Below are 19662 nucleotides of genomic sequence, written 5' to 3'. Positions count from 1 at the left end.
GTATGTAGGTATTTTCTTTTTTCAAAATCCAAATGTTTATAAAGTTAATGCTTGAAGAAATAACAGGGTTTTAGTATTAAATGTTGAAATAATGAAATTATAATGTGTACTTACTGAAATAATTAACAATTAATATAGTATTAACTGCATTTTATATAAATTATAATAATATTGGGTTGAATAAGGAATATCAAATAGTAATTTTTGTTTTTGTTAAACTTAAAGGAAAGTGATTTATACTCTGCAATGTTGTTGTTCACCTTTTTAAGTTGTTTAGACCCGATTATACGGGGTCAGCACTCAGCACTGAAAATAGTTTTGGCAAGTCTTATTGTATATAATGTGTATTGTAGCCAACTTGTTGAGTCTTTTCTGGCTATCAGAAGGCATATTTTGTCCTAAGAAACTATTATTGTGACATTGAAATAACAAATTAATTGATCAATATCAAAAATACCCGAAAAATACTAAAAAAGAAAAATAAATATTAAATTTACCTGTTATACAATCAATATTTAACTATTTTATAATATAATATGTTATTAATGAAACTTCAAGTAAGTTTTATAAAATATTGTGAATAATATATTTTCGTAGTTGTTTGATTACAAAAATATTCGTCTATTATATAATAATATACTCATACATCATTATCTTTAGATTTTATAATATCGATTTTAGAATAAATAATATAGATCAAATCTTAAATGAAATAAAAAAATCTGCATTTAATAAACTCGTTAAATTATTTACAATTTTATTAGGGTACCTATGAAATGGCGACTATCTTCAAACAATACTCGTTGCTGAGGATATTTCTAAAGATCCACTATGATATACTTAGAAAATATAAAATACTGAATAAAAACCATTCAGACATATATTATGATTATTTACTAGGAGCCAACAGATATACTTGTATTAATGTACCAATGTGACAATGTAGAATAAAAGGGGACTGGGTTAAACATTTTAATATCATTTTTTTTTTTTTATATATTTATTCTAGTTTCGAAATATAATTTAAAAATAAAAAAAGTATTTTGTAAAGGAGTCGAAACACCAAGAACAAACTATTTATATTTATAGATAAACCAAGTAAATAGTAAGACTAAAATAGTAAGAATCTAAGTGCGTGGTATTATTTTTATCATCATATTGGCCGAAGGGTGATTATTACTTACTATTTAAATAAAAAATATAATTAATATGCCTATATAAATAAAATTAATGTATGTTTGTTTGTTAGTTTGTCCTTTGTATACTCTAAAATAATTTAGCAAGGTTTTGAACGAGATATCATTTTAGATACAAACGATGTATTTTTGAATATAATAAAAAATTACATGCAAATTACGAACTCTACGAGTACTAGAGCTTTGAGTAATTAAAAAAAAATATGTGAATAATTATTTAACACATAAATAAAATTAGATTAAAAACACGAAATGATAATTTTTTTTATTTTAAGACAAGCTAAATAAATTTACGTTATTCACATTATATTACAAATTAACGAATATTTATTTGCGTAATCTTTTCTCTTGTTCAAACTTCTTTTTTTTAGTTTTTACTACTTACCTAAGTAGTGAATGTATTAATTATATTGGCATTTATTAATAGATTATATTATAAGATCATGCAGTACTAAAACTTGTGTTTTGTTTTTGTCAAGGTGTAGGCCAATGTGGTGTAATTATTGTTTTTCGAATCGGATGAAAATTTACTGATACAAATATTATTTGCCTAGGATCTACGTCATTATCACACGCTTAATATTGGAAATCGTTACACAAATGGGTATTGTGAACTTTTAATGCTGTTGCTATTGAGTACTGTCTATAGTCTACAATATGTTGCTGTTTGTCAATATTTAATATATCACTGGTCTATTTTGAGTGTTAGGTGCAGTGTATTTTTAATTACCGTTTTGATAAACAAAACATTATTAATATTTATTATTATTATACAAGTACTCAAATTTTAGTTTGAACTGAATTATTTTTTATTAACTTTCGTAAGAACCTACTGTAATTTAATTTTTTTTTGGAAAAAATAGAATGTATAAAAATTTAATTAAGGCATAAAAACGTTAGTTATTACTCAATTTTGTTTCGCTATTATATCTAATAAATCGTGATCATTTTCATAACACGGTTCAATTCCTCTCGTGCTAAATATATTGACTAATAATTAATTGTTAAGTATTATTGCATAATTTATAATAATAGGTAGTGTTCAGTTATTTTGCTCAACGCTATGATATTGGTTTACTGATGCAGAACTTTTATAACGATTAATAATATGTATATGTATACAAATATCAACATATGAGGATAAAAATGTTCTGACTTTTATATTTTTTATATGATTAAATACTAATGACTAATACGTAGGTAACTTCTTTACATAATATTAAATAAGATATTGTAATACTTAACATTTATTTAAGAATATTTTATGATAAGTCCAACGGAAAAATGTTGTATAATTATTGATGTATATTATCGTAAATCGTATTTGATTTAAATAATATGAATAATAATTTAAGACGTACCCACCTACTTGCGTATAGGCATAAATAAGGATGATAAGGTGTTTAGAAAGGTGTAGGTCCCATCTAGACAATCTCAAGCCCTCTTTAAGATATTTTAAGTTATTTAATTATTTATATTGCATTTTATAAGCAATAGATATAAAATTATAAATGTATTTTACATATTTAATTATTAGGTATTTTTGTTATGTTATCAAAATTATATAAAATTTATTTTGATTTTGGTGTAACATAATATTTCACATTTTATTGTATGAATAATATAATATTGTTTTGTTAATTGTAGAATATAATATAATAATAATGTTAATCATTGTATTATACAAAGATATAACTGCCCATACGTGTTGAACATTTTGTTAATGGTTTATCGCTATGTATAGCCACCACTGCATCTGCCAGGTACATAGGTTAATTAGGTTAGGTAATGATAGTTACTAGGACCGCAACTCACCTACAACAAAAATATTGTCGTGCCACAACTAACCTATACAGCTAAATTGCCTAAAATATTATCGGGCTGAAATTCACCGGTCTACACTTATACTACACTTATAAATTACTACACCATAATTTAATTCACCGTATATTATTATTGTGTGAAGTATTCATTGAAAGTTTAGACTTTTGTTTATTAGTGATTATCAGGGCTCGGGATTTAAAATATTTGCTTATTTTTATGGATTGACATTCAACGATATTTAAAAAAAAATGCTTATTTCCATTTTTTTTGATTATTTTTGCTTTTTTGACCAGTTTTTCTACTTTTTTGTGATTTTGTCCTGCAAAGTAATTTTTGATAGAATTAAAAGTGAAGTATGATTTTTTTTTATTGTATAAAGATTATTTTTTTTTTGATTTAGCTAGCTTTGATACAACCTTATACATATTATAAAAAACTGTTTATAATATAATATATTAATTTGTGATTGTATTAAATTGTATCATATTTTTTGGTGTTTAAAGGGTCGTTTGTGAATGTAGTGACTTCACGTTCATTTTGTTTCCAAATCATTCTAGATGGATTGTCAGACATTCGTCAGTAAACAAGCCACGTAGGTTTTCATCACATTCCAGCCGGGACGATAAATTGGAAATATATCTTACTGATATCGGTTTCATAAAATAAGTGTTGTTTCTTGAATAGTTTTCAGTTTAACGAAAACCGATGAAATTTATCTCAGATATTTATATTTTATTTCATATTTCTGACGTTTAAAATAAAATATAAGTATATACACATTATCATATAAAATATGTTGCTTATTTTCTTACAGTGACCTTCTAATCATTAATTATTGTTTATCGGCCATCGTTTATTTTGTTATATTTATAAACTTTTTAAAGTATAACTTTGATATGACGTCATGATTAGGTACTATAACACCGTGAGTCGTGACACAAAACTATTTGTTAATAATCGGTAATAATTGTTTTCGACTGTTACCCGCGTGCGTCTTATTGTAACGTGCGTTGTTGTTTTATCAAAATAAATATTAGTTTATTTTTTTACGCGATTACAGAAATCAAGTGGTAGCCAGTTGGTGAATGTTAATATTTCAATAATATAGCTTCAAAAAGACCACGCCGATTCACTAAACGATTGCGAAATGAGTAATTTCTTTTTATTAATAAATAATAAGCGAAACCAAAAACAATTATTGTGAGTAGGTACGGAGGGAGCGGGAAATGTCGATTTTTTAGGCAGGATACTGTACACAAATAATTGAGATTATCAAAATAGGTATGATGGTATAAAGTTTGATATGATATCGGATTCAAGTTCTAAGTATTCGAGGACTTATAATTATTGAGGTACGTCTATGTTTACTATGGGTATTTGTAGATATGGTAAATATGACGCAAAAATGATAAATTGATAATATTTATTTGTCAAAAGTATCTATTTATATAATTATATCATATTGATAAATTATAATAAATATAAAATACGATTCAAGTTTGTATGTATTATTTTAACAATATTACATTCTAGTTGATAAATGATATAAATTTGCGACATTCAATATTTTATTTCTAATGTACGGGCGATATTACCGATGTCTATGCGTTGTGTAATCTATACCTACACAGTCACAGGACATAGTTATAGTTTTCCGTAAAGGAATGTTGACGCGAATCGATGGCAATAGTCAGTAATCAATACATTGATGCAGCTCGCTGTCTGCAATTATCACCACATTTGAATCATTATTTAATCGTATTACTTACCTACTTCAATTTATTGTATTCGCATCATTGTAACGTGAATAAATTCATATAAATGTTATACGCACAACATGAATTCTTTAAGAAATCCGGTATATTTCGAATTTTTATCCTTTAACACAGCGGCTGTAGAAAGAAGAAGTTTATGTAAATCTGAAAATTGTTTCTTTTTCTAATAAAATTATATGTTATGTATTCAAATTTCAAACGAGATTAAAGCGTATGGACGTTTGAAATGACAAATAGCCATAACAGGACAACAGGGTAAATAAAAAGACATATTTTCTTAGATGTATTATTTATACTGTATTTTTATCAATATATAATACAGTTAATAAATTATTTTATAAAAAAATGTACATAATACAACACTAATTGATTTTACACAATTTGCCTAATAATAAAATAATATCACAAGTTTGTTTTATTTACAATTTAGGCAATACAATTATAGAATAAATAATTTGATAAATACTTAATTATACAGGGATAAAACAACAACGGTAGTTGTTATGTTATTTGATTTCGATCACATATGTCGCTGTCATGCATGGTATGATGTGTACAATAGTCGTATTATAATAGGTGGTATACATATAGGTAACACGGTAAGATATAATATATATTACCAGTTCTCTCATTAAGTCCATTAACGCCATATATATAAAATATAAAAATATACAATAGGAGCAATTACACTCAATTATTATTATGTCTTCATACCTACGGTATTATTTGATGTCGACAAACAAAAAACAAATAATTAAAATAATAATTATAATAAAAAATAAGTGTAAACAGCTTTGTGCGTGCGTGATTAATTGACTGACAGGACGTGATCCTTAAAGTGACTACGTGTTTTCAATTCGAATCCGTTACATAATAAGTTACGGGCAGTGCAATGATGTACCTATAATAATAATATATACCTAGCTGCTGGTTATACCCAAAGCGATTCGGATACCTTCGTTACCGCGACTCGAGTATACAAAAAAAAAAAAAAAAAATCGAATTGACATAGCGCCGTTATGCTAACACGCTAATATTATTGTCGCGTGGACGGATTTCTTCTTTTCGCGATTTACTTAACTGCCGCTATCGTACTAAAAAGACGTCGTGCGCGCGAACCCGAGCAAATCATCGCAACACGGTCAGCGGTGTGTCGCAGGCGGTCGAACACGTCCCCGTGCACCATACATACCCACCGCCCGATTCGTGTGCGCAACGCATCGCACAAAAATATGATTTAGTTACCCATCAGTCCCCACGTCTGTATATGTACATCGTATCGGAGCCGACGCGATCGACCGCCGCGCGGTGTAGGCCGTACGGGCGAATTCGTTTTGATCAGAGTTCATATATATCATCATCATCATCATCATCATCATATAGGCGCTGTAGGTTTTCACGACACGCGAAAGTGGCACGCCTATATGCCCGGCGGTGGTCGCACCGGCGGCAGTTTGTGACACGCGTCCACCAACGAACTGATGGTGTACACCGCGGTGGCCGGATCGCCGGGCTTGAACTTCTTTTCCGGGTACACCGCGGCCCCCTTGTGGGTCGCGTCGCTCTCGCCGCTGCTGAACAGCTTCTCGATCTGGAGCAGCGTCTTGCCCCGGGTCTCCGGCAGGAACGCGGCCACGAAGCACGCGGCGGCCGCGGCTGCGGCCGCGAACAGCCACATGATCTGGTCGGTGGCCAGCGCGGTCATCAGGCCCGGCGACATTTTCACCGTGACGAATATGAAGAAGTAGCCCAGCGACGGCACCAGGCCGCCCATTATGCCGCGGACCTTGAGCGGGAACAGCTCGCCGATCATCATCCACGGCAGCGGCACCATGCCCAGCATGCTGACGCTCACGTTGAACAGGATGCACGCCAGCGGCACCCAGCCGTACGGCCTGGCGTCCACCAGCAGCGGCCCGTACGCCGACTCGTAAGCGCCGCACGCGGCCATCGACACGGCCATCAGGACGGCCGACGCCATGGCCATCGTCCGGCGGTTCACGTGCTGTATGCACACGGACCCGGTGACGCTCATGACCAGCCGGAGCACGGCGACCGCGATCGACGCCACGTTGCTGTCCACCGTCGAGCCGGCCACTTGGAAAAAGTTTACGGCGTAGTACAGTATTATGTATATGCCGCTGGCCTCCTGCAGCACGAAGAAGCACACCAGGATCAGGAACGGTTTCCAGACGGCGGGCGCGGCGAAGTCCCGGAGCGTGGGCGCGGACGACGACCCGTTGTTGCCGTCGGCCAGGTTGTTCAGGATCTCGGCCAGCTCCTTGTCGGCCAGCGACGGTTTCCGGCGCAGCCACATCAGCGACTTGCCGGCGTCCGCCACGCGGCCCTTGGACGCCAGCCACGACGGCGACTCGGGAGTCAGGTTCACCGACAGGAAGCTCAGGAACGACGTGAGGGCGCACAAGATGCTGACCACCTGCCACGGCATGATCGAGCCCAGCGAGTAGACGATCAGCACTCCGATCGACACGAAAATCGGCCCGAACGACGACAGCACCCCTCGGTGTTTAGCCAAGCTCACTTCGGCCACGTAAACGTAACAAGCCGACGACATGCCTGTATATACACGGGTACAGAAAAAAAAAGATGAAAAAACCGTTTAATTCACTAATTACTATACAAATATATCTACGAACATTGGCGTATATAGAAATTAATTTCAGGGGGGGGGGCTAACTCTCCCATATACGCCACTGTCTACTCTAATTAACGTTAATTACTACATATAGTCAATAATGACAGTGATGCCGAACTAAAATTAAATTGGGGGGATAGGACAAAAATTATTTCTTGTTACCCACCACCTTTTACGCCATAAAATACATAAACATTTTTTTATCCCTATTTCTTACGGGCCTGCTACACGTATTTATACATTTATAACTTACATAAATACTTTTTTGGGTTACCCGCGGACCCCATCCACCGAAAAAAGGGGGCGGTCGCTCCTCTTGGATTATAGGTTCGGCGCCACTGAATAACGATATTTCCGAGAATAAATGACTAGGAAATAGCGTCAAAGCCCATTATTTTCGGGTAATGAAGTGTTTAGTAATTTTCCTGAGTAACGAAAATAATATTTGTAACATTTCGGTTTTTAATTTCGACCATAACAATTGATAAAAAATGTTATTGGGTTTTTTTTTGTTGAATCAGAAACGGATCTGCATTGTAAACGATTAATCTATCTATTCGGTACAATAACATACTTTCGGGCTCGGCAATATGTCGACGCTCGTATAGTCGTATAGTATTAAGAAAAATATAGCCCCGTTGGTTTACAATAAAAATCGAAATAATGGACAATTACAACAATTCGTTATAATATTTGTACGCACGAACGCGTACTAGAACATTGCGTAACATAGTATTTACCTCTATAGGTAAAATTATGTATACATACGAGTATATACCATATTTTCTGTGCAGTGACATTGTAAATGTCTAACCTAATTTTAATATTTTGTTAAACAAAATTACCGACATTTTCTACCAGTTTGTGACATTAAGGTAATGTTCTAGTCATAGCTATGAAATATGTGTTAAAAAGTATTTGATTTTTTTTACAACATGTTATTACCTATATTGTCTGTTAATGCCTGGGCATTGACTATCGTCTACTGACTACTAATGTCGAGAGTCAATGATATTGACTAGACATTTACGTCATTATTTAAATTTTATCATTGACGGTAACATACACACACACACACACACACACATACATTTATATAGACCATAATATTGTGATAGGTTAATTATTTTTCATGTTCTCTAAGTTGATTTAAAAACAAATTTTTAAGAGAGGACATTACATCCGTATGTGTTGTTTCCGTCTTACAAACGTGTTAGGCACATCGCACATGTACGACTAATTTTCACAAGTTGATTTTAATTAAAGATTGAAATTAACCGTTTCTCAAGCTTAAAAGTAAGAAGCAACACTGTGTTTTATTTAGTTGATTTTTACGGTACTTAAATTTTAAGCGAGTTATGAGTGTGTACAATATTTAAGCTAAAAATGTTCATAAATTGCTTAAAAATTAAAATACGGTAAGAAACTGTCAAAAAACACATGTTCTTACCTTTGAGTTAAATAGTATTTCGATCCAATCTAATATAAAGCTAACAACGCAAAATTTACCAGCTGAACGCAAATGTTCTAAATGCTGTTTGTGTACATTTTCAAAAAAGAACAATAATACGTCATGCGGATGTGACGTCCTCTTAATACAAGGTTTCTATGTGTTGTAAATATGATGTCCTCTTAAGTGGCGATACTAAAAAACTATTTTATACGGATATTCTGACAACTATGACATACTTTAATACAAAATAATATGCACAAATTTATTTCTCTTACCGATAGCGACTCCTGATATGAATCGACCCAAACATAAAAACGTTATGTCTGTAGACAATCCAATTATTGTCCAACCAATTAAGAACGGTATAGATGTCAGTTGAACTGTTGTTTTTCTCCCTAAGGTCTGCATGAAAACACCGGACATCAACGCTCCTAGAGGGTTCGATATAACCCCTAAACTGGCTGTAAAAACAATAAGATAAAATATACATATAAAAAAAAAAAAATACTAGACTCGTATTTGTATTTTAATGTATTTCAGTAGTATATAGTTTGAACATTTTTCAGACTGTGCATTTGCCGGAAATTATTACGTTTTCTAACATATAGGTAATAAATTGTTACACTAATAAAAAAAAAATTAAATTTTATTGAACCATACTAGATTCTACCGTTTCTACCGATTTTTATATGAAAATTATTATTGAGTCATTTTATACGTTTTTTGGAAATGGTTAAACAAGTCAGAAATTCAAAAAACTTAAAATGCGCAGCGGTCTCGGTCAAATAATTACGGTCAAACCATTATAATAATAACCATCTGTGACGTGATTCATTACAATATTGTAATTTGTAATAATAACGTGATTTTATAGTCGAACAGTTTTAAGACGCATATTCAAGACATAGGTATTACGTATTACATAAAGTCTTGCGTTCGGGTTGAAAGATCGCATTCAATTAACCATATAGCGACGGGCCAACTACTCGAGCATATCAATCATGTGTCATTATTAAGCCAATAATTGCGCGTGCTAATACGGACAGGAACTTTCATATTTTTTTCTTTGCCGTTTTGCAAATTATATTTATTGCGCGCGATTGTTATCGAGCGTTTATACCGGACAACCTTGACCGCAACCTGGAGACACCTCGAACCCGGGATAGATAATGACATTGCTCTTAATGATTGAAATTATGGTCTGCGGGTTCTGCGGCTAGAGCGAAAGTAAATCACATGTGGAACGCGTATGTATGATTGGTACATATATAATCTGTTTCAGAATAATAGGTAGCGCATAGAGTATGGCAAATCGTTTCCTTATTGGCATCATAAGTGTATACGGTGTAGTATAATAAATATATATTATACTGCCGTCATCGAAATCGACGAAATCACGAATGCGAAGTTTGGAAAAACGATCGGATTCGGTGCAGTTAACGATATATAGTAATTTTATGATAAAACGACCAAATGAAATAGTTGTACCTATGTGCGCTCATCGAGTACAAGTAAAAAAAAAAAAAAAAAATAAAACAACAGATCGATTTCTATAATTGTCTATGTATAGCATACCCTATATAATTTGTATTGACTATATTAACACTGATCGACCGGCGTATAATTTATATTATGGCTTTCAATAAATCATTATGGGATACTTTTGCAACCGGTTGTTTATTTTTCCTTCGATCGAGACGTCTTATTCGTCTATACACGTCGAGTTACACAGCAGCTGTATTAGCAAAGCCTGTAATTGTGTCCATTTTTCGTCCAAGTACGTTCAGCGTGACCCGCGATAATTAGTAGGTAGGTACCCTAGTGTGACACACTGCTCATTGTGTTCGCTGTTTATTATTACGTCGGTTAACGCGAGATATCTATCTGTTTATATATTACCCTATATAATATGTATATTCATTGATTGAGGTGGTTTGCCGTGTTCGTCCTCCGCCAGTAAATCGTACATAGACATTATAAATCATAACCGTTGCAGATGTTTCGATATTTAAGCAGGTACCTACATCAACCCGTGACCGTCTATGTCTATTATATTTATTAGTATTTTCCTGTTTTTCGATTGTAAAAGTTTGCAAACAGCCCGCGATCGAATCGACGTAGACGCGTTGCGTATTATTAATTTCCATCGAGTATTCGTCTAAGTCCGTTTCGGTTGCAAGATGCGGACAGAGGCACCCTAGCCGCTGTATATTATGTTATACACCTACCGGCTTTCATGTGTGTAATACGTTTAAGTTTAGTGTATTTAGTGCTTCGTAAATGCAATTTTAATATCCTTGTACGTCATACGTTTCGTTTGTTGTTGTGACTATATTGCGTTAATTTATTTAAATCATATAAGTATATTTCGAATGGGTTCTGCCCGTTAAATTAATTAATTAATAAATCATATAAGTTAGATGCGTCCGATTATACAGTGTAATTGTGTAAGTGCAAGACACAGCTAAATTATGATGGTCGTTATCGTTTTCGCCTCACCTATCCACGACGCTTCCACGTTGTTTACTAAAATGGAACTGTTGGAGTCGAGGAGTTGCGGAAGGAGTACTGCCGAGAACCCCTGACACATGCCCACGGAAATCGAATTGATATGGGCTGCCACGGCGGACATGATCTGCAAAACGAAAGCGCATATTATTACAACGCAATATAATACGTATTATACCTTTATGGCTATATTAATATGAATAACTATATGTATAATGTATATATATATATATATCAGGTGCAACGAATCGCATAATTTTTTTGTTGCTGCTGCACTAATCTAGTTATAATGGATGAGACGACTTAATTTCAATTAAATTGCCCGCCACTCGTATATAGGTGTATATGGAACACACGGCGCGCGCGTATATGAACTCTGTCCGCATGGGGTTCATTGAAGGACGCTTTGACACAATGTTAAATTAAAAAAGAAAAAAAGAACCTATAAGTATTTCCTTTTCGGACGCCTTGAACCTTGGCAATTTATGAGTCAATCGCTACCAATACATTTTTGACATAGGTAGGTACGCGCACACAAGCCACAATAACACCGTGATTGATTGAGTCATAGGCCACGCGTGTGCATATCAACTCTCGTGGTGTTTGGCAGCGCAGAGCTTATTATAATTTTATATATGCACATACATGTATAAGTAACAAGTCCACTTAGCGCCGCTGATACGTTTTATTGGGTTTTCATTAATACGTGGGCGCGCGCGCGTGTTACATAGGTACAATCGAATCGTGTGATTATACCCTGTAAAATCATATGGCGGCCGCGTGCTGACTGAAATCGCTGCACTCGTTGGAAAAGTGGAATATATGGTACGTCAGAAGTTACGTTTGAATACCACGCGGTTAGCATCCGTTTTTTTTTTTTTATATACCGGTTTCGATAATAATTTAAAATTACAATAATATTTTTAGATTGACGCGATGATATCAATCATTGTCTTGTGAGATCTGTAATTGTTGTTAATTAATTGTATAACTGTTCGTATAATAACATCATATTGCAAAACTAATAAACGCATTAATGCTAAACGAATCTGTTGTAATAGGCACGTATAGCTTATGAACATTATGATACGGTCCCGTGTAGCGTGGTTTTGCAATATGTTTGTAAAATAGTAACGTCCGTTTCGACAATAAAAACATAACTGCAAATTTCTAGAAAAATAAAAATTGCCAAATGTGTACTTTTTGTTTTTAGTCGCGAGTAATATTATTTATGAGAGTTGGAGGTTGAAAAGTGAGTACAAAAAATGGGTCACGGACTTGTCAACGTAAAACTCATCGTTCTCGTGATTGTGTGTACTATGTCTTGCACTGCGATGCAGCAGTCCTGCGTGAAATTCGGATTATATAACACATTTTTAACTCGTGCGCAGAAAAATTACGGCGAAGGTTTTTATTATTGGCGCTCGACGCTCGCGGTATAACCGCGCACTTACTGCTATAGTTTTATGGACCCGCCGAGAGATTTCCCGCACGTCTTGGCAGTAACTTACGAAATCCGGAACATAATTCGACGTCCACGATATCCGCATACGGCATACATCATATCCGGTAAAATATTTCTAAGAATAATCCTTTAATTTTATACGCATTGTCCAAGGACAGGAAATCATAATAATATTAAGTACGCTCGCCTATCCTAACCATCATATTATATACGAGCACTCATCTCGAAATGTCGGGTTCCCTTTACCAGTTTTACCCCCTGCTACGCCCACAATAATTTAATCACACATTCACACGTCTATTTGTGTGGTTGGTACGTCGTAGTTTAAAATCGAAATTACGTCGATGAAAATTGAAAATAAACTGATTATGCGTTATATTATATGAGTTGTGATCATGACGGTGATGTTGTACACAGAAGGTATGGTGAAGTTGCGTATAACCTTTGTTTTTTTATCACGTTTCTTCGATATTTGTCGTACTTATCGATGTATTTTTAGAGCGTCGGACGAATAATATTCTCATATTACGTTCAGTGCAAAGTCTATAACATACGCGATAGTCAAGGAAAACAATTTGATCGATGTCTAAAAGATATATATATATATACATATATTATTATATAGGTGTGTAATGATACACGCATGAACATTATGTAGAACGTTAAACGTGATAAAATTGTATAATAATGTATTAATGTATAATATTATTTTGTGTTTTATGTTTATATTATATTTTATTTTTTTGACCGGTTCCCTTGCAATTACTCGCGTCTATAATCACTGATGAGTGATAAGGTCAATGTCGTTACTATAATATATTATATTTCCGTTTAACTAAAAAAATTTCGAGTTTTGTAATTTCAGTTTTATACTTTTCTTTTGTCTATTAAAAAGTTTGTTGGGAGATTCGTCAAAATTTTAACACATAAATATTATATATAGATAAGGTATTAGTGGTCAAATAATTATGATGTGTCATAATTTTAAACTTAAAACCATCATATCTATACATCTATACTATTAAATTACTATGTCAAATTAGAAATTGTATAAATATATATTAGACAATTTTAGCTGATGGTCAAGTAATTGCCGACCGTAATGAGAAGAAAATTGCATATATATTGACATACAAGAACACGAAAGATATTATCATAAATTATTGCAACAGTATTTTTATTTTTTTTATTTAACAATATTGCTTGGGAAGTTATTGTATAGTGTTTTTGTATTTTTTTTTTTTATCTTATTAGCACTACTTCAGTTCAAACTATGTTATATAACAAGTATTTCTGAAATAGTGTCAAATATTATAATATTATACTTAGTATCACTCCGTCGATATTTAGATTGATCCATTGAAAATATGTCATCATTAGATCATATTATAGTAATGTAATCAAATAGGTTAATACTATAAGTATTAACTATGATATATTATATTGCTTTATCGAATTTTTTTTTGAATAGAACAATTAAATAGTTTTTATTGTATTTGTTAACTGTTTGACCTATCATTGTATGTCATTGCCTAAAAAAATTAAATACCTTCCTACCGAAATTTATCGTGTAAATTTAGTACCTACCTATTTTTTTATAACATAATAAATACTAGAATAACTACATATACCTATTTCATTTGCTTAAACATATCAGTCACTATTGTGATCTATGCGATACAACGAACGGTTTGTTGTCTATTGCGTAAAGTTAGGTGAGCAAACCGTTAAATAATATGGTATACATAAAAAAATCAAATATTTGATTATTGTTTCACATTATTTACACAATATGAAAATATTATTCAAATGAAAAAAAATATTTTTAAGCAAGGTGCTCATGTAGAATATTAAAAATGATCAGTAACCATTAATCGTTAAATTATTTTGTTGTATTAACAGCTTTAGGAAATTGAAAATAATAATATTAAAAAGGTCATATTTGATTGAAAACTGATGTCAACTGGTTATAGAATCTGTTTATTTGTAAAGAAAGAGTGTGCACCTATTTAAAATATACGTAAAATATTGCATAATTAATCATTTTATATATAAATTAATTTTGATGATTTGCTTACATTTAACAATGTTTGATTTTTTAATTTAAGGTAGTTATATACTTATATACATACGTACATTGAAACTGTATGTCAGATTTTTCATTTTCTTAAACTAGATGGGAATTAAAACTTCATAATACAATCGGATTCTATAGCGGTTCGTTTTTCCATCATAAACAGCTTATCGTTGTTTATATTAATAAAGTAGATAATAATAATTTTTTTTTTTAATTTAATCGATATTATTTTATAGGAATTTAAAACCATTTATGAAATTAACAATATGATTTGAAACTATGTTTGTTCATTGTGGTAATGTGGTTATTTCATCATTTAGTCTCGTAACTTTTAAGTGATTTTTGGTTGGGTACCTAATAAAAAATACAAGAGTTAATTTTTTAAATAATAACCAAATACTTATTATTTTTAGATATAGGTATTATGCATAAACGTTAATAAAATTAGTTTTATATATTTCAAATTACTTTCATACACAATTTGTTCTTACGTAGTTGTCATAGTTACATATAGATCATTATAAATAATTTCTCCATACAATAGATTTTACATAAGAAGAATTATTAAGTATAAAAGTATTATTGTTTGTTTTATTAATTTTAATTAATTTTCATATTATTTTTCTTAGCTTTACCAAGATATAACACGCAACATAAATAAGTGTTTATATTATAGATTATATATTGTTTAAACAAAACTAGTTGCATTCGATAAATAACTATACAATAATAATCACCGGTTGCTTGTTGTTAAAATTTTTAAAGAGCTAATTAATAATTTAGAAACGAATATTTATTTTTCGACAAATTATTATTCGTTTTCAGTGTATATGTTTTTATAAGCCTGCATTATACACTGTAACTAATAACATAATAAAATATTAATTTAAAAGAGTAGTTGGAAAAAATTGTAATAATATCTATTACATAAAATATACTAATGGCTAACAAATAAGTTGTTAAATTAATCATGGTACGATATTACAGTCTATAATAATACCTTAAGTTTTTTATTATTTTAAATACTATCTATTATATACTAGTAATTACACAATAAGTGTTAAGTGTTAAAATTATAATGGGCTTTTCTTAAAAAAATATATAATAATAATAATTATAATAACTAAGATGTTTCTTCTCTTAATTTTGTTTTATATATTTAAATTCTGAGAACATTCATCCTATTTAAGACTTACCTATATGATATACAATACAATATCGACAGTTTGTTTTCCATTGTCTGCCTCGACGAGGTATAAAATTACTCAAAATAGCTTAATGTAATGGGTCTTATAATATAAATTTATTTCTCATCAATCGTGAAAACTTAACTTCCCAAAGTATAAACACGCAATGATTATAATAATTAATGGTGTAATAATGATGGATTGGGATTTTCAGACTACATCGGGTCCTCAGATTTAATATTTATTGTATTAATGCGTTCTATAGATTAATAAATTAATTTAAGAATTCGTTATAAAGATATTTTACTGTTGTATAATAAAAACAAAACGTGGATTATAAATTATATATTTTTTTATTAAGACGCCGTAAAACATTGAAATGGATAGAATATGTCAAATATTATTTTGAACATTTTACACGTGTTTTTATTGTTTAAGAATATCCTGTGTATACTTAAATATTTCATATTATACAATCCATTTATAATTGTATAATGTATATATATATATACAATTCACTTCAGCAGGTAATAATTAATAACTATATAATAAGTTTTATTAATATATAATATATATACTTATTGAAAACAATATACATTAGTAGAACAGGTAGAACTGTAGAAGACATTTTTAGTAATTTAATTTTTATAAATTTGAAGTCGATATAGTGATGTCTACAACCAACGTACTTAGGTACATACGCACCAAATCTATTTCGACCGTTAAGAATCAAACATTGTTCTTCGAAATGAAACTATTCGACTACGTGTAGTTAAATTATTTATTTGACAAGAGTGGTTCAAACATGGTCGACACAATTTTTGTAGTACCGTGGTAAAATTTAAGCATAAAATGTTAAAAATATAAATAATATACACAACTATAAATAAAATTATATACATTATTTTCTAAATATATACAAATGTATGTTGAATATTATAAAAGTAACAAATGTTGCCAAAACAGTAGGTCGGGAATAATATCACAGCGAGTATCTACCTATAAGAGTGTAAGAAAACAAGTGCAGTCGGTCGCTCATACATAGAAAGTGGGGTATGCGACGACTTAGCCGCAGCTTTTTTGAGTGAAAAAATAAATATATTCATCTTCTACAGGTGCGTTAAAATGCCAGCGGCGACCCGGAATAATTATACATACCCCCCGTGTTCTAAAATGTTTTTAAAATACATATTTTATGCATCGGTAATATTTTTGGTCATTGTAATAAATACAAAATGTAAACCGATTTGTGAAGCATAAAAATCCCGTGAGCAATAACACGATGAGTGCTAAGGCCTACCCAATTCACCCCCGGGCACGGCACTGACGTATAGACTATCCGAAAACGTTGTCGTACTCACAGTTCGGCCACATCCCCATTGCCAGGTGTTCCATAACGTCTTGAAGGAATTTTTCATGACCCTTCAAGTATCGCGGGGTGCCCACCTATGGAGGATACCTTGGCACCACCAGGTCTCATCGGCGGCGGCGGCTGTTGCGGTTATCACGTATAGACGCACTGATGGAAAACGGGTATCGCGACGAGGCGGGCGGAAAAACGAACCGTATCTTCGGAAACACTCGGAAAATATTATTGCGATATATATTGTTTGCGGTATGTACAAAAATATGGAAACGAAAAAATCAAAAGAATTCTGTCCGTTTATTGTGCGTACAGAGGGTGACTGCGATTCTCCTCTCGTTTCTTCCGAACTTTTCCGGCGCCCGACGCGATCGACACGTGCACGATAAAGTCGTTAAAAAAAATAAAAATAAATTCTGTCCTTGTATCAAAACGGCATAAAATATATTTTAATATATTTTTTTGATCACTTTAAGAAACACACTGCGGCGACGATTGTTGTTGATTTTTATTTTATAGGATTGTCTATGTAGTGTTGGTGGTGATGTTGTTGTTGTTGTTGTCGTAATGTCTCTACAGGCCGATGAGATGCCGACTGTGCCGCGGAGTCGGCGAATGTCGCGTGCCCGAACCGCCGCCGTCGATACACGCGCGACTCCTACTATTTTTACGTAACGCGGACGGCGGCGTGAAATTTTTGCATCGCGCGAATTAACGCCGCCCGCCGCGGATCGTGTGTCCGCTCTAGCGCTAGTCCGGTGCCGCGAACAATACGGTAACAGGTCCACGATGACATCATCATCATCGTCGTACACACAAGTCGGCGCGCATTATTGTAATAACATGCGTACGACAGCCGCGTAATAACGCGTATGTGTGACCGCGGGTACATATACCGGTTGCTATAGGTATACTATGGTATACGCCATAATAATACGGGCTAAACCGCGTTGTTATCGTCAAAGTGGACGTTATGATTTACACTATGGTATAGGTATAATAGCAGTGCACGAGAAACTTCAATAATGATATGCGAGTCGACGTCAAAAACACGACACGTATATAATGATATTGATATATTTACCTTTCAAAATGTTTGTCCTCCGCAATACGAGTCGTGTACAATATTCTACTCATCTCGAATTGAAACACTTATAAATTAAATAATGTACTGTATACATAATAAACGCGTGTATCTGTTATCTGCGTCATAATATAATACAGTACACACACACACACACATGTGCTTTTGAGTTTTCATAAATCATTAGGTACTTGATCGAAAAATCGGCTAAATTTTAAATTTTATAATTTTGAGCATTAGGTAGTGCATATTTTTGATTAAAATGCATTTATGAAATGCATACCTATAAGCGCGGGGATGAGAAACTGATGGCCCGTGCTACATTTCAAATTACTTTATAAAAATATAAAATGTTAGGATTTTTCTGTATTTTATTTTATTATACGTATTTATAAAACCAATATAATGTTAATTGTAAAACGAAGATATGAGTTCTAATCTAGTATTGAACTATATAATATGTCGATTGTACATTTAATTGACCTTAATTTTTTTGCTTTCCATGTTTTCTGTTAGATTTTAAAAAATTGGCCCTCTATACAAGCATATACAGTATTATTTAATTTAATTTTTCGATTGTATATGAACATTTTATTATTCAGCATTATTTTAGATTATTAAAAGCTGTAAAACAATTTTGAATAGATCTAATGTTAACCCCCATCTCGTCTATATTAAAACTAACTTTTCAATAAATATTAGAAATACTAAAAAGCTTGATAAATCATATTTAATAATTATAAAAGTATTAGAAATAGCAGAGAGTTGATAATTATACAAATATATTTCCTGATTTTTCCATGCAAAATTATTCATAAGAAATATTGACCAATCTTAGTATGCGCTAATAACAAGTATTAATGACGCAGAGAGTAGTTTTTCGTTATACAAATATATCTTAACGAATTGCTGATATAATTTCAGAAGAGTAAACATTACTGAACATACTATGGTACCCAACTTATAGTCTTTAAAATGAATATTAAAATTAGTCGTAGGTATATAAGTTTACATTCTTACTATTGTAGTTAAAATAGTAAAAAGGTTTTTTTTAAGAAACAACTTTTTATATGT

General features: G+C 32.2%; 1 protein-coding gene across 2 annotated transcripts; it reads right to left on the bottom strand.

The window, feature by feature from the left end:
- Positions 1–6074: 6074 nt before the first annotated feature.
- LOC113548245 (facilitated trehalose transporter Tret1-like) lies at positions 6075–18235 on the bottom strand. 2 transcript variants are annotated; one of them, XM_026949425.1, is made up of 4 exons: positions 17503–18235; positions 11404–11539; positions 9180–9365; positions 6075–7372 (listed from the first exon to the last, which is right to left on the bottom strand). In XM_026949425.1, the coding sequence occupies exons 1-4, from the start codon at positions 17557–17559 to the stop codon at positions 6216–6218; spliced, it is 1536 nt and encodes a 511-aa protein (XP_026805226.1). In that variant the 5' UTR covers positions 17560–18235; the 3' UTR covers positions 6075–6215. The 2 variants fall into 2 exon arrangements, with proteins under 2 accessions (XP_026805226.1, XP_026806017.1); XM_026950216.1 differs by lacking the exons at positions 11404–11539; positions 17503–18235 and adding an exon at positions 10804–11391.
- Between the last annotated feature and the right edge of the window lie 1427 nt (positions 18236–19662).

The sequence above is a fragment of the Rhopalosiphum maidis genome, chromosome 4 (genome assembly GCF_003676215.2).
Source record: "Rhopalosiphum maidis isolate BTI-1 chromosome 4, ASM367621v3, whole genome shotgun sequence".
Classification (NCBI taxonomy): domain Eukaryota; kingdom Metazoa; phylum Arthropoda; class Insecta; order Hemiptera; family Aphididae; genus Rhopalosiphum; species Rhopalosiphum maidis.
This window is presented reverse-complemented; position numbering and strand designations above follow the sequence as displayed.